General features: G+C 38.6%; 1 protein-coding gene across 3 annotated transcripts in view; it reads left to right on the forward strand.

Annotated features, from left to right (window-relative positions):
• The window catches only part of epb41l4b (erythrocyte membrane protein band 4.1 like 4B), a 98,871-nt gene that overhangs the window by 51,746 nt on the left and 30,396 nt on the right, over positions 1–16,729 (forward strand). For all 3 annotated transcript variants that reach the window (XM_057833664.1, XM_057833663.1, XM_057833665.1), the window contains exons 12-16: positions 2,442–2,551; positions 8,711–8,747; positions 9,564–9,585; positions 9,701–9,813; positions 16,576–16,715. In XM_057833664.1, coding sequence (XP_057689647.1) covers positions 2,442–2,551; positions 8,711–8,747; positions 9,564–9,585; positions 9,701–9,813; positions 16,576–16,715 — 422 coding nt within the window. The remainder of the gene's footprint in view (positions 1–2,441; positions 2,552–8,710; positions 8,748–9,563; positions 9,586–9,700; positions 9,814–16,575; positions 16,716–16,729) is intronic.

The following is a 16,729-nucleotide window of genomic DNA, read 5'->3' on the forward strand; positions in this document are numbered from 1 at the left end:
CTATTATCAACGTTACATTATTATTATCATCATGTGATTAACTTAGTACGTAAACTGAGCACTTAAGAAATCGGTTCTTTAAAAAATGTCACACTTGGACAGTCAGCAAATCCTTCTAGATGCTTCGCTGACGAGAACCAATCATCGGCCCAAGGTGCGTTCCATTATTCCAAACGCGCGCACTCCTTACTGTACATGGAGTGCTCGGAGAGCCTTTGGGTGGCATTGCATAGCTGCGAAAACAAAAAGCAGGCCTTATCCACACCGGGGCAGACCAGAGCGCAGCATACACACTTGCCTGTATTTGCCAGCAGATTGAATTTGGTGAGTAATGGTTTCAATCGTTTTCACATTTTGCGATATAAAAAAGTTACTGCCATTCGTTGCAGCTTGCGTTGAACACTGCCAGAGCTAGCCAAATCTCCCATGAAAAAAAATAGCTCTCGTTAAATTGGCGTCAAGCTTGTGTATTTAGCGGTAATATAATGGATGGACGCGTTATTTTCGGCTTGGATTTGAGCTGACGGCCGGTGTCGGCACAACAGCGGCCCGACGCGTGGTGGGAATGAGTCCTGCTTCTTAAAGCTTTTCAGAAATACAGGGATCCCTCGTTTTTCGCGGTTAATGGGGACCAGAACCCGCCGCAATAAGTGAAAACCGCGAAGTACCCCCCCCCCCATTTTTTTGTGCGTGTTCAATGCATTTATTCAGATTTTACATTGAAAAAAGATACATATAGATGACATGTTTTTTCACTTTTTTCACCAAAGTATCATTTATAAATGGTTTTCAAGCACTTCAAAATGTAAGAATTATGATAAGTTTTAAACATGTTACTGCCCCACCGAATTATTTTTAAACAAGAATAAAGTAGTAAGAAAATGCTTGGCTTTATTAAATGCTTCATAGTGAGTCTATTCAAACCCTCTCAGGCTTTGGTAAACGGTGATTGACACGTGTGCAAAGTTTTTCTTTTTATATATATTTTTTTGTTTGAAGCAACTTATTTGATTGAATAATAAAGACACAAATGTCCTAGCCAAAATGTGGCCCAAACGCAAAACAACATTACTTAAATGGAAAAATTTGTTTCAATCAAGTAAAATAGTTTTCAAATGCTTTTTTGGTCTCAAATTTATTTTTGCAATCAAAAACAATTTTTTTTAATTGAAGTGACTTTTTGGGGATTAAAAGTATATACTGTATTTTGATTGAAGCAACTTTGTTTTTGACAGAAGTAACTTTGTTTTTTGATTGAATAATAAAAACACAAATCTACCTCCATCGTTATTGAGAGAGAAAGACATTAAGAAAGCTTTAAAACTAAAGCCACCGGGGAGTCTGTTTTTTGTTTTTTTTTTAATATTTATATTTCATTACATAGACATGCCTCGTAGGGAAGGGAGATTGAGGGATAAAAAAAGGAGTTAGATGAGGCTGCTAAAGGCAGTGGATACCTCATCAGCTGGGTGAATAGCAGACCTGGTAAGAAGTTTGCAAGGATAGTCGGGTATTAAATACAATTATAAACACAATTACAATGTTATGTTTCTATAAGATTTTATGTCATTGCTTTATTAATCATTAGGTGCTAGAGTTGTTAAGTATGGATAATAATGAAATAATAGTTTTAAGAAAACTGTGCTGTTGGTGGCTCAGTGACCATCTAATGTGGTTTGTTCTCAGATGAACAAGTTGAGGAAGGAAGTTTTGATGCAGAGGTTGAGGGAAGAAAATAGGCAGACTGACTGAGTCAAAGCCAGAAAGTGTTGATGACAGTTTTGATTTATATTCACTGTTGCCCCCTCCCAATTAAACTATGTCACAGTCGCAGCCAATAATTATCTAAAGCTGGTTAAAATTGAAGTTATGTTGTTTTAAGGTGTATTAAATACTTGTTCATGTGCTCCTTTTGATCTACGAGCACCCGCCCCTCCACCGGTCTCTGCACGGCCCTGCTGAAACACAGTGTGGGTCGACAGAGCTCAATATTTTGTTGGGGTGTACAGTGTACTGGAACATATTTCCTCCACACCCTTCTCACCTTTTTAACCCCTGACCCATTTTCATGCCTGTATAACATAATTGGCAGTCTACACTGAACTTTCAGTGCCATTGACGGTGATAGACGTCCAATCGAGTGACTTTTTTCATCCTTCTGATGTGAATTTACATACCTTGTCACTAGTAAACATCAAATCCATTTGAACTAAGAGGGTTGGCAGCGAATGAACGACATCCATCACTGTCAATCCCAGCCAGTGATTTAAGTAGGAATGTTTTAATGACTATATGTTATCAATTTGAATGGCATAAATAATATTTTTGACTCCATATATGCGTGTTAGCAAAATTTCATGTGTCTTAATACTTGCGGTCTAGCTGCAGTGGCAGCAATTACAAGAAATATGCCATAATTCCCGGTTGCTTGCCAATTTTAGTGGTAAGACGGAGTATCAGGCGACCCACGGAAGCCGGCTAAGGAGAGCCAGCACATTCGAGAGACGGCCAAGCAAACGATACCCCTCCCGTACGCAGTCTCTGGGCAAAGGTGAGTCTTATGTGCACACAGTTATATACAACCCTATACGAACTAAAAGAACCTGCTCCATCTCCTTTTCACACAATTCATCATTGACAGTCACCTCCTATACACTCATCAACCACATTAGGTATGCTTTCAAAAGACAGCAATGCCTTTTAATTACGCTTAGTTTTGATTGACACATAATTGTGGTTGTAGTTTGTGGTAGTGTACAACTACTCTGCATTACACTCACAGCTTTTTTATGGTATCCTCATATTTAGGTTTTTGTAAAGAATGGGTTTGTCATGAGACAACCCTAAAAAAATCCCTCAGCTTATGAGTTTATTTCATTCTGTAGCCAAGCTCATAACTACATTCACTCATATCTGATATATTTAGTTTTTTAAATAAATTATAATTCCATTACGCAGTCGCCAGGTTCGGACCCACAAGTGTGGCATTGGGGGGGCAACTGCCACCCCAAAATATAGGCTTGCCACTCCAATTGCCACCCCAGTCGGCAGCGATAAAAAGTTAAAGTTGATATTTACTGCAATCAATTTAGAAGTGGTGTGAGGGTCCTTGTAATAATAATATAAAAAAGTGTAATTACTAGTAAATATATATATTACAGTATGAGTATACTAGTATAAGCATATAATGTGTAGCTTAAGTAATCTATATATTAGGGCTGCAGTTATCAATTATTTTGGTAGTCGATTAATCTATCAACTAGTTAGTTCAAATAATCGAGTAATGCAATCAGGAACATTCAATGAGTTGCAGAATATACAGTGGGGCAAATAAGTATTTAGTCAACCACCAATTGTGCAAGTTCTCCTACTTGAAAAGATTAGAGAGGCCTGTAATTGTCAACATGACAACTCAACCATGACAGACAGAATGTGGAAAAAAAACAAAAAATCACATTATTTGATTTTTAAAGAATGTATATCAAAATTAGAGTGGAAAATAAGTATTTGGTCACCCTGTCAAAGAGGTCTAATGAGGCTCCACTCGTTACCTGTATTAATGGCACCTGTTTTAACTCATTATCGGTATAAAAGACACCTGTCCACAATCTCAGTCAGTCACACTCCAAACTCCACTATGGCCAAGACCAAAGAGCTGTCGAAGGACACCAGAGAGAAAATTGTAGACCTGCACCAGGCTGGGAAGACTGAATCTGCAATAGGTAAAACGCTTGGTGTAAAGAAATCAACTGTGGGAGCAATTATTAGAAAATGGAAGACATACAAGACCATTGATAAACTCCCTCGATCTGGGGCTCCATGCAAGATCTCACCCCGTGGCGTCAAAATGATAACAAGAACGGTGCGCAAAAATCTCAGAACTACACGGGGGGGACCTAGTGAATGACCTACAGAGAGCTGGGACCACAATAACAAAGGCTACTTACTATCAGTAACACAATGCGCCGCCAGGGACTCAAATCCTGCACTGCCAGACGTGTCCCCCTGCTGAAGAAAGTACACGTCCAGGTCCGTCTGCGGTTCGCTAGAGCGCATTTGGATGATCCACAAGAGGACTGGGAGAATGTGTTATGGTCCGATGAAACCAAGATAGAACTTTCTGGTAGAAACACAGGTTCTCGTGTTTGAAGGAGAAGGAATACTGAATTGCATCCGAAGAACACCATCCCCACTGTGAAGTATGGGAGTGGAAACATAATGCTTTGGGGCTATCTTTCTGCAAAGGGAGCAGGACGACTGATCTGTGTAAAGGAAAGAATGAATGGGGCTATGTATCGAGAGATTTTGAATGAAAATCTCCTTCCATCAGCAAGGGCATTGAAGATGAGATGTGGCTGGGTCTTTCAGCATGACGATGATCCGAAACACACAGCCAGGGCAACAAAGGAGTGGCTTCGTAAGAAGCATTTCAAGGTCCTGGAGTGGCCTAGCCAGTCTCCAGATCTCAACCCCATAGAAAAACTGTGGAGGGAGTTGAAAGACCGTGTTGCTCAATGAGAGCCCCAAAACATCACTGCTCTAGAGGAGATCTGCATGTAGGAATGGGCCAAAATACCAGCAACAGTGTGTGTAAAGCTTGTGAAGAGTTACAGAAAACGTTTGGCCTCTGTTATTGCCAACAAAGGGTACATAATAAAGTATTGAGATGAACTTTTGGTATTGACCAAATACTTATTTTCCACCATGATTTGCAAATTAATTCTTTAAAAATCAAACAATGTGATTTTCTGGGTTTTTTTTCCACTTTCTGTCTCTCATGGTTGAGGTTTACCCATGTTGACAATTGCAGGCCTCTCTCTGGGAGAACTTGCACAAATAGTGGTTGACTAAATACTTATTTGCCCCACTGTATATTTTAGGAGATGTAACAACATGTTTCTTCAAACTATGCAGGATTGCACTTTCATTTAAAAAAATAAAACACATGAGCTTAGCCTCAAATGGTTTACGAATAATAAATAAATGAGGATCTAGTACAACAAAAGAACAATTGGCTAACTTGCATTGCAAAATTATGCTAGCATAAATGCTATAAAATGCTAATTTATATTTAAAATGCTCTTTACAAATTGTTCAAACTCATATTTCCCCAAAAAAGTTAAATATATATCTAAACTAAATTACGAATGCATCAATAAAATATTAGCTCAAACAAAAACTTAACTCATGTTGGTCTTAACAGGGAGCAGCTGGATTCAGCCATGTTACTTGCGTTATGTCATATTTACTGTTGCCACTAGAAGGCAGTGTATCCACCCAAATCCATCTAACCAAATGCAAACATTTTCAAAACAAACCATTACAATGCTACTCTAATTACGGTAATAGAATACTCGAAGCAGTAACATTTGAGTCGAACCTTTTTTCTAATCGAATTACTCAAGTAAATCGATTTTATATATATAGATATACGTAAGTATATATAATATGTAAAAATATGAAACTTAAGTTTCTCTATATGGCATGTGGCTCTTTTCATCCTTCTGTGAATTTAAAATAATTTGTCTCTAGATTGACATTAATTTATTAATGAATTAGTAATTGATTTGCATTAATTGCTGTGGTAATTTTTTTATAATGTAACAGATTGCCGCCGGCTACCAACGCTGCCATAAAAAAGGAGCACTTGCGATCATGATGGATGCCAATCATGTGACGGCCAATCATCCTTCGACTGTGAATTGAAATAAGTTCATCACTAGTAGATGTCCAGTCTATTTGAATTTGGAGGTTAGCAGCGAATGAACGTTCATTCATTCACTACTAACCCTCCCACTTCAAATGAATTGGACGTCTGTGATCAATGGCAGTCAATGACTTAAAATAGTGTCCGACCAAACCATGATAGCAATTAATGGTGCTTTACATTTACTACATTTTAATATGAAGTAATGTAGAATTTTTTTGTTTTGTTTTTGTTTTTCAAAAACTTGGTATAGGTACAGTATTGGCATCTCCCGAGACCACACACAGGTGTTGGGATAGATATCGGTAGCCAAAAAATGGTAGCAGCACTATTTGAAACTATTTAAAACCTCACCCATTATTCGGGTTGGGCATCGATGGGACCAGGTTCTAACACTCCAATGATCCCAGAACCATTCGAATTTTAAAATTTCGATTCCATGTTTCGATGCCCTGGCCGCCGAATGGAAAAAAATTGCTGCCGAAAACCACGAAGAAGAAATCACATTAAGCGCGTGTTTGTGCACTGCAACTTGAGTACAACCATAAACGGTGCGGCGGCGCTCTAAAGCTTGGCTCAACTTTACAAAAAAAAAAAAAAAAAAAAAAAAAAAGACCTGTCAGCTCAGTGCAACATTTGCAACACAACTATATCATGCAAAGGTGGCTGCACGACCAGTATGATTAAAAACCTCCGGCTTCATGGAATTCAAGTGCCGAGTAGCATAGCTGAGTGCCGCGCTGGTCCTCTAAACAGTCAGAAAGGTAAGTAAAACAATAAATTACGGCTCTCTTCTGCTGTTCCCGTGATCCGACCCTGGATTAAGCAGCAGATGATGAATGGATGGATGGAAAATAGTACGAGAATAAGTCGTATTATTACGTCGGGCAGTGGTCGATATTGTGTATATAGAACTAGATGCGAAATGACAGTCGGCAGCATAAGCCCTTGTATAGAGGACCAGATGCAAAATGAGACTCGCTGACATAAGCAAACAGCCGCCATCTTAAAGCAGTAGACGCCTCCGTTAAAATCAACAGTATTAAAAGATCTTCAAATTATAATCAATGGAAAAATTTATGCTAATGCTTCGTCGTAGCTCCCAGCTAAGGTACATGTATGGTAAAAGAATATGTGTAAATGTTTTCTTCGTGAGCTTTTGAAAAATAAACATCTTTGTGAAAGTGCACTCCTATGGAAAGAAACTTGATCACATTCAAGTTCAAAGACTGATATTTATATGCAAGTTAAAAATAGCCCTGTGAGAAGTTCATATAATTCATAGATTTTATATTAATTGTATTAATAATAAAAATAATGAATAATAATAAAATAAGAATTCATATAATATAGAAAAATCATCCAGAAGTTAAGACATTAATATAAAGTACAGTAATAAATTTTTAAACTTTAAATTTTTTGGCTCTGCCTTTTTTTTTCGTATTTTTTTTTTCCCCCTGCCTCTTAAAAGAATCTGAATCGAGGATCGTTCAGAACCGGAATCGAAAAATGGAATCAGAACTGGAATCGTTCAATTTCAAACCATGCCCAACCCTACCCACTACAGTGTATCACAAAAGTGAGTACACCCCTCGCATTTCTGCAGATATTTAAGTATATCTTTTCATGGGACAACACTGACGAAAAGACACTTTGACACAATGAAAGGTAGTCTGACTGCAGTTTATATAATAGAGTTAATTTCTTTTCCCCTCAAAATAACTCAAAATATAGCCATTAATATCTAAACCCCTGGCAACAAAAGTCAGTACACCGCATGGGAACTACGTACATCCCTAAATGTCCAAATTGAGTACTGCGTGTCATTTTCCCTCCAAGATTTCATGTGACTCGTTACAGTGCTGTCAGCATTGCTGCAGAGATTGAAGGGGGGGGGGGGGGGTCATTCCCACCATCGTTCCTCACATGCTTGAGAGCATCGGAACCAAACAACTTAATCTTCGTCTCATCAGACCATAGGGCAGGGGTGGGCAAACTATTCCACAAAGGGCCGCAGTGTGTGCGGGTTTTTGTCCATACCCATCATGAGGACAGCCTTTCACCAATCTGGTTTCTTACAAGTGCAATCAGTTGATTGCAGTCAGGTGCTTCTTGTTTCCACTGAAACCTCATTGGTTAAACTGTCTGTGCTAAATCAGTTGGAGCAAAGACCAGGACCCACTGCGGCCCTCGAGGACCGGTTTGCCCACCCCTGCCATAGGACATGGTTCCAGTAATCCATGTGCTTTGTTGACATATCTTCAGCAAACTGTTTGCGGGCTTTCTTGTGTACCGTCTTCAGAAGAGGCTTCCTCCTCGGGTGACAGTCATGCACACCAATTTGATGGAGAGTACGGCATATGGTCTGAGCACTAACAGGCTGACCCCTCACCTCTTCAGTTTTTGCAGCAATGCTGACAACACTCCTGTAATGAGTCACATGACATTTTGGAGGGAAAATGACAAACAATACTCAATTTGGACATTTAGGGATTACGTAGTTCCCATGCATTGTACTCACTTTTGTTGCCAGGGGTTTGGCTATTAATGGCTATATTTTGAGTTATTTTGAGGGGAAAATAATGTAACTTTATTATATACTGTAAGCTGCACACAGACTACTTTTCATTGTGTCAAAGTGTCATTTTGTCAGCGTTGTCCCATGAAAAGATATACTTAAATATCTGCAGAAATGTGAGGGGTGTACTCACTTTTATTATACACTGTAATTGTGGCTGGCAAAAAGTGATAAACAATCGACCATGTTGGTATTTTTATATTAAATCACTTGACAAGGAGGTTTCGCTTCCCACTCAGTGACTGTCTCATTAGACATGCGCATAGTACACCACCTTATGTCGCCTTCCTTTAATCCCTATCCTTTGTGTGCTTCATGACCTCTTCTCGGTTGTCAATGACAAAACGCATGAACACGACAACATGCACTTCTTTTTTTTTTTAACTAAATTGTGCATGTTTTGTCTGTGTTTGTCAACCTTCCAGTCGCCGCCATTTCTCCGGCCAAGCCGCCACGCATCAGGTATCCACACAAAAACATCCCCACACATGCTATTATCTGGACATGCACTTAATGTAAGTGCTGACTGCATTAGGGGCATTGTGACAGAGCCTCCCCAGATGGTCATTGACTCATGGCCAAGCAATATGTGATTATATATGATACAGAGCTGTTATTCGAGGAAAGGAATGTGATGTCCTGTTCCATCAGCTACTGGTTTGTCATTCAGCTGCCTCGTGGGTGTGAATGGAAACAGTTTTGAATGGGTTACTTATGCAAAAAATGTATTTGGCTCCGTGAGACAGTTGTGTTCCAGTATAAATTTTAATTTTAGGTTTTGAAGTTGCCAATGATAAATGATTAACCTACTATCTAGATAGTTTTTGTGTTGAGCAGTAGATGACGAACCGGTTTTGTTTCCAGTGAGAAATGCTACCACAGACTTTCCATGTTTACGGTAGTATTGTCATTATTTAACGATCTGCTTATTATGACATACAGCTTTTGGTTTAAGGAAATAACATCAGCCCCGTTGTTTTTGTCTGTTTGCTTTTGGAAGCGTCAGGTTTTTTTTCTATTTGTTGAATAATGCAACAAGAACTTATCGGAAAAAGGCAAAACATTTAGAGATATTAATGATTTTAGATATTAGTAGTATTTTGGGCCATTTCTAAACCTATATAAAACATACGTATTTGATTGACTGACTCATATCATGCATGAGAAGTTGCAATGCCTTGGCTATAAATTTCCAGTACACTGGTTTGAACTCTACATGAAATTCAAGTTAATCTGCGCTCGCTGATTGTTGTCATCCTTTCTCTGCCTTCATTCCAGCCCTGATCCCAGCCTACATGCAGTGAGTGACCTTAGATGACCTACTTAGACACACGCAAATACACATTCATAGCACGCACAGGTCTGGCTTGGTCTGTGCGACTTTTAATTTTCGGCATCCCTTCAATCCTCTCCAGTACCAGCACAACATCCCGGTGGTGGGTCACGAGGCGTGGCGCCCATCCCACCCTGCCTACACGCCCTCAGTTTACCTGCAGCCGGCTGCTCACACTCACACGGCACCGCACAGGTGGGACAAATGGGAAGAAATAGCAGGCCCAACTAAATTATGAAAAAAGTGTGATTTATGGTATAGTAGTTCTCATTTATTTATTTCAATATTTATTATTGTAATTATAAATAGCAATCCATCTGTTTTCCTTGAAATGTTGATGTAATATTTTTTTTTAAAAATATGTTAATAAAATGAAGAAATCAATTAATAGATAAATGAATATTTAGACCCTATATTAGGGTGTAACTATAGTGGCATACAGTTACACGATACATTGTATCCCAATAGGTTGTCGATTATGGAATCGCAGGAGTGCCAGAATTAAAAAAATAAATACATATATAAATATATACATATACAATACATATATAAACATATAAATGAGTCAGTAAATGAAAATATAAACGTATATTTTGTCATTGACTTTGACCTTTTTTCACTGTAAAACAGAAGAAAAAAACCATTGACAATATTTGTCATTGACTTGTTCTTTTTGTCATTGAAAAACAAACAAAAAAAACAATGGCAAAGTTTTTCTTTGCCTTTGCTTTTCATTGTGTTTTCTTTTCACTTTTGCTTTTACCGAAAGGAATGTTCTGTCAATCAAATGGCGTTGGGAGGGGCTTTCAAAACAGGAAAGGATTATTTATCGACAAATTTGATAGTCTTGGTGACTGAGTAGCTGGCTGAGGCGACCCATCCGGATTGTCAGCTGGTTCTCTTAACAGTTGTGAAAAGGATTTTTCCATATCTCTTGAAGAAGAAAAAAGTTGATTTTCCTCTTTTTAGAGGTTCTTTTATTCTCTTAATGAACAGGAGATGATGACAAACAATTTAGGAACAAAAAGAAAGCAATGATCACCTAAGACATGTATACATACATACATACATTTATGAAGGAAAGAGTAATCAAAAGCTGGCCCGCCAGGACAAATGTACCTGAGAGCACCACGAAAGTGCCTCCAAGTAGATCTGCCCGACCCTCCGAGAGCATAGAGTTCATATTTGTCGTTCCACAAGCAGTGGAAAAACACTAGTCAAAAGAATGTAGACTAATAAGTGACCTTGGACACGGCACTCCGTGTAATAAAAAAAAAATACTCATCTCTGGTATTCACAAAATAGACAGAACACAGTGTTATGGGACAATAAATAATTATGTGTGTGATGATGTGAAATGAACAGATAAGTTCATGTGAATAAAAAGAAATATACTGTATATCTACTTGCCTGGCACAGCCAGACTGTTCTTCCTATATTTTTCAAACACTGTGAGAATAGTCTGGGACCCAGCCCCTTAATGGCCTCTCGAGCCCGAACGAAATCGACCATGCAATCAGATTCGTTTATTTGCATGACGTATTCTTAACAGGAACGTCAGTTTTGCACGTCGGAAGTTGTCTCCACAACAACACAGATGGTGAATGGGAGAGCCGAGAATATGTTCCAATATGCGGTAAAGTCAGTTTTAAATGACCAAAAATACATTCAGTCGCTAAAACCACAGCAACTGCCTCGCGCTAGCCATGTTGAATAAACTCCGTTCTCCGCTCTCCTCGAATATTTACATCCTCCCGCTGAAGTTTCTTGTCGCTTAACAACGACACATATGCCCGTCACTGATTGGTCCGCTCCGCTGTCTGTTTGCTGTGGCTTGCGCCGCCCTGGGAATTTGATCCGCCGAATAGTTGCCAGACTCTGTAGCTGGAACAGCGATGAGTCTGGAGTTCCAGGCTATATATCTACACTCTCCAAGTAAATGATGAATAAAAAAATCGCACATTTGTCCCTTCGTTGCTCTGAGATGTCACTTTCCTTCAGGTAAACTAGGCGTAATCAACTATTGACTGCTATTCCTGTTTGGAAAGCCCCTCCCAACACCATTTGATTGACAGACCATTCCTTTGGGTAAAAGCAAGGCAAAGACGATGACAAGCGAAATTGAAAAGGCAAAAGAAAAAAAATTACCATTGTTTTTTCCCCTTTGTGTTCTTCAATGACAAAAAGTAAAAGTCAATTAAAAAAAAGTGCCATTGTTTTTTTTGTTTTTTGTGATTTTCAATGAAGAAATGTAAAAGTCAGTGACAAAATATACTTCTATATTTTCATTTATTTATTTGTTCATTCATTTCTCTTTCTATTTATTTACAAGTAGTCTCCGGGTTACGAACGACTTCCGTTTCCTAGGCTGCTGATGTAACCCGAATTACCGCAAAAGTCTGGATTAACCCTTTAAGTACCCCAAGATACCCCCTTAACCTCAAAGTAACTGTTCAAAAACATGTATTATACGTTATATTAATAAGATAAAGTATGAGTATGTGAGGTAAGGGTGTGACATTATATCGAAATGGTGATATATCGTGATACTTTGTATCCCAAAAGGTTATCGATATGCTCCTGCCAAGAATCGAAATATCGTTTTAAAAAGGTGTCTATGTCTAAAAAAAATAAATAAAAATGAACCAACAAGTTGCTACCAAAATCTTCCACCATAATAGTGTCTCAATTACCGTAATTTCCCAAATATAACGCACACTTTTTTTCCCCAAAATCAACTTGTAAAATCATGGTGCGCATTATAAACTGGTACATGGATGGAGACAGAAATATATATATATATTATATACATATATACATATATATAAACCAATTTTTTTTCATTGACACGACCACGTTGTGTTGAAGAAACGTATGCGGCGATCCGTTGCTGACCATTACGGTATGTGACGTCACCATTTTGTTTCGGTAATACATCACTCTGATCGGCCGAATGATTTCGTCTGTGTTAAATTCTGCTTTTTTTCACTCTTCATAAAGCACAGAATTTAGTTTCTTGAACTCATTTGAGTCAACGTTTATTGCAGCTCCGCAACTCGGACCATAACAAACGTAACAACACAGACTTCCTGTGTCCGTCAACTATATCTGTCCCTCGGGAAACTCAAACCCAATAACAATAGTTCCTATTGTTACTGTCGTGTCGACAGCGATGAGCTCTCTCGGATTACCGACTTACGTTCTCACTTTCATTTTACCGTATCAATCCATGGAAGAAACATTTATTCATCATGATGAAACGAGCAAGTTATACAGCAGCCTTTAAAAGAAAAGTCACATCTGTTTTGTTTTCTCCTAGATCCTGTTGGAGAAGTTGTCAAATCATATTATTACCGTAAATATTGTCAGTTTATGGTAATGTTTGGAACTACCAATATGCTATGCTTGTGCTGTGTTTCACCAGTCAGTAAAATGACATTTCTGTATCTGTACACGAGCTCTGTTTTCTTGTATTCTTCTATTTATTGGTGCTAACATTAGGGTGCGCGTTATAAACGGGTACAGTAATTTTCCCTAGATTTTACAAGTAAATTTGGGGTGTGCATTATACACGGATGCGCCTTATATTCGGGAAATTACGGTAACTCTAAGGCTGCATTGACGGTGCTTGACGCCCAATCCATTTAGACTGGGAACTTTCGTTTATTTGAAACCAGAGCGTTCAGTCATTCTGTCCGATTTTCAGGGCATTTACAGGTCACTTGCTGTTCATTTTAGGGCATGTATAGGTCATTTCCTGTTGAGTTTGTTCATTGCCTATTCATTTGGGTGATTCCCAGGTCACTTCCTGTTCTGTAACACAAAATAAACAGGAAGTGACCCATAAAATACCCCAAAATCAACAGGAAGTAACTGAAAATCAACAGGTAAATGACCTTAAATGGGCCAAAATTACCTTATTGCCTGGCATTGGCTGCCACTGACTGCCATAGACGTTCAATCCGTTTGAAGTGGGAGGGATGGCAGCTGCCACCCTCCCAGTTCAAATGGATTGGACGTCTACTAGTGATAAACTCATTCCAATTCACAGCAGAAGCTTGTTTTTCTGTTTATTAGTTGTTTATAGAATATCCGAGAATGATTTCCTGACCAATGTAGCAATAATCGTTGTATCGCCATATCGTCAGATCATCGTTATCGTGAGCTTTGTATTCCAAATCGTATTGTATCGTGAGGTACCAAGAGGTTCCCACTCCTCTTGTGAGGTACGTTGTGTTTAATGCTGTTACATTCAATGACTATTCGGGCTTTAAAAAATATATACAGTATATTTGGGCTTTACTCACGAGTGAGTCGCCTTACTGACAGAAAAGGGAGCTGGGGAAAGAGTAGGGAGGTGGGAGAAGGTTGATATCATGGCCGCTCAGGTCGCCAGTGTCCTCTCTTTTGACACGAAAAAACGGATCGAGACTCAGAAGAAGGATCTGCTGAACTATGGGGAAGCAGCAGCATGAGAACAAGGAAGCCGTTAGGAACTGCAGGACGACGGCGACGCTGCTGGGGGGGGTCCTGACATGGCAAGAGGGTCAGGCTAGGTACTGTGTCAGCGACTCAAAATAACTCAGACAGAATGGCGGATGAGACTCCAGCGTCATAAAGTCGAAATCACGTACATCGGGTACGTCGTAACCCGGGGACTACCTGTATTCAGAGGTCGGTTGTAACACGTTACATGTACTCCGTTACATTTACTTAAGTAACTTTTTCGGAAAAATGTACTTCTGATAGCAGTTTTACCAAGCTATACTTTTTACTTTTACTTCAGTAGATTTCTGAAAAAAAAACGATACTCTTACTCCGCTACATTTTTCCTCTTTATACTGCATATTAGATTTATTATTTTTTGGGCCAGTGATGCCAAGAATGTCTTGTGTATTACCGGGTAGCTCTACCAATTTCACCAATGAGACGTCGCAACAATAATCATGTGACTCCATTATACCAATCAGACGGAAGCTCTCCGTTCTATCTCAACGCCAGCCGGTTCATTAATGCGGTGTCTTTAAGGCATCGTAAAAAATGAAGTATTTGATTTACAGCGCTGCCCTCAACATGACCCAAAAGTGTGGATTTTAACCTCTCGCCCAGTTTTTATGTGGCATTGAGTGACCACGGGAAACCGGGGATATGATCCTTTTAATTTCAAAATAGTAATTATGAAGGAAGACTATTCAAACTCGAAACTATTTCCTCCACCAGAGAGCAGTCATGCTCTTTGGACGAATAATGCTTCATTTATGTATTTTTTTTCTCTCGCCGGAATTCAATCGTCTTTTTTTTTTTTTTTTTGTATTTCTTTGGCTTAATGTGGTTATGTAATGGGTTTTTGTACAGTATCATTATAACAATCGTCCATATAGATAACTTGGTGCTCAGAAAAAAAATACCATTGTTTAAAAAAAAAAAAAAAAATCCAACAAAAATAAAAGTTTCCCACAATGTTAGTCATAACTTGAGTATTATTTTCACCAAATATTTTTTTACTTGTACTTGAGTACATATTTTGGACGACTACTTTTACTTGAGTAATATTATTTTGAAATAACGCTACTCTTACTTGAAATTTTTGGCTACTCTACCCACTTCCGCCTGTATTCATTTGTTTTTCAATTTTGGCACTGCTGTGATTCTAGTCGATATGTTCTCACCAAAATTCTGTATATTGTTTTAAACTGTTGCCAAAACTATCCACTACAAAAGTGTCCATTTAAAAAAAAAAAACCACACAAATGTTGCAATAATATTGCGTTGTTTACAGAAATTTTGCACTGAAATATTGTCTGTGAGGAAGACAGTGGTTTTTGCCATATTGTCTGTGAATGATCAAGAAATAATGATTGTATATTTTCCATTCAGAAATAGCTTGTTTTTGTCCTTAATAGTTCTATCGTAGAATATTGTATGTTGATTTCTTGATAGGGCAGATGCCATATTATCTGTATTTTCATCATCACGTCAAGTCGTGCATCTCATTTGTACATGTGTGTACTTGCTTTGTGTGTGTCTGTGCATGCATGTGTACAGGCCTCCTGTCAGGGCCCCCTCTTCCTCCTCCTCTACCAGTCCTGTGTCCACTCACCCCGTCATCCCAGTGCGAACCAGCAGCTTGCTCCAAGCACCTATCATCAGTGTCGTTCACATGGATAAGGTCATGACTACACTTTGACCTTGGACTTTAACAGACTGTCTCCATCATTCATCACATCTCCACATCGTGTGTCAATGAATTAGCTCTAGAATGAAACATGAGCCAGAATAGTAGCTTGATTTGCTTGTGAATGGTGAGATTATATCGCATCAGATATTTCCTTTTTTGAAACATGCATGCAGATATTGCTTTCAGAGGACTGAAAGGGCTCCTGGTTCCCCACCCTAGGTTTATGTTTTCATTTATAGAGATTTGTGGAAAGAAATACATGACAAAAATGCTTAAATTATGTCATTTCCCAAAGGTTATAATGGTCCAAACATGCATGTGCTGTTTGTTGCTTTGGGGTTGCGGCATGTTTTCTGTGGCTTTATGTTAATATAGTTCACCTTGACATCATGAATGACACAAATAATTATGAACCAGCTGTTTACATAATGTGTACAGTAATGGGCTTTTGCTTTGATAGCAGGTGGAGCTCTATAATCACATTGTGCCTTATGGAATTAATAAATGGGTTTTGACTCATGCCTCTAAAATAAAGAATTGTAAATAAATTCTTATGCTCAGTACAATGTATATTTATTGAATACATTGTCTCTTTGGGTTTTAAAACTATATTTTAAAAACTGGCAACTTATTAAACTGAAAATTTAATGTGGTTTAATAGGTTAGTCTAAAGAATTTACACATTTTGTTCAAAAAAAAAGATATGACCACCAAATTATATATAAAGTATATGATTACATATCCAGGCAGGATTGATTGCTTTTATTGTTCCTGTTCAGCTTCCCTCTGAGCGGTCCGGCCTCCGACCATCAGCTCAGCGTGGAAGAGAATGAGACGTCCTATTCTGGCAAGGTGCATCGCCGCCACCGCCGCCACACGCACAGCCAGGAAACGCTCTGCCACACACACAACAAAATCAGTGAGTACTCCAAG

This window comes from Corythoichthys intestinalis, chromosome 4 (genome assembly GCF_030265065.1).
Source record: "Corythoichthys intestinalis isolate RoL2023-P3 chromosome 4, ASM3026506v1, whole genome shotgun sequence".
In the NCBI taxonomy this organism is placed as follows: Eukaryota; Metazoa; Chordata; class Actinopteri; order Syngnathiformes; family Syngnathidae; genus Corythoichthys; species Corythoichthys intestinalis.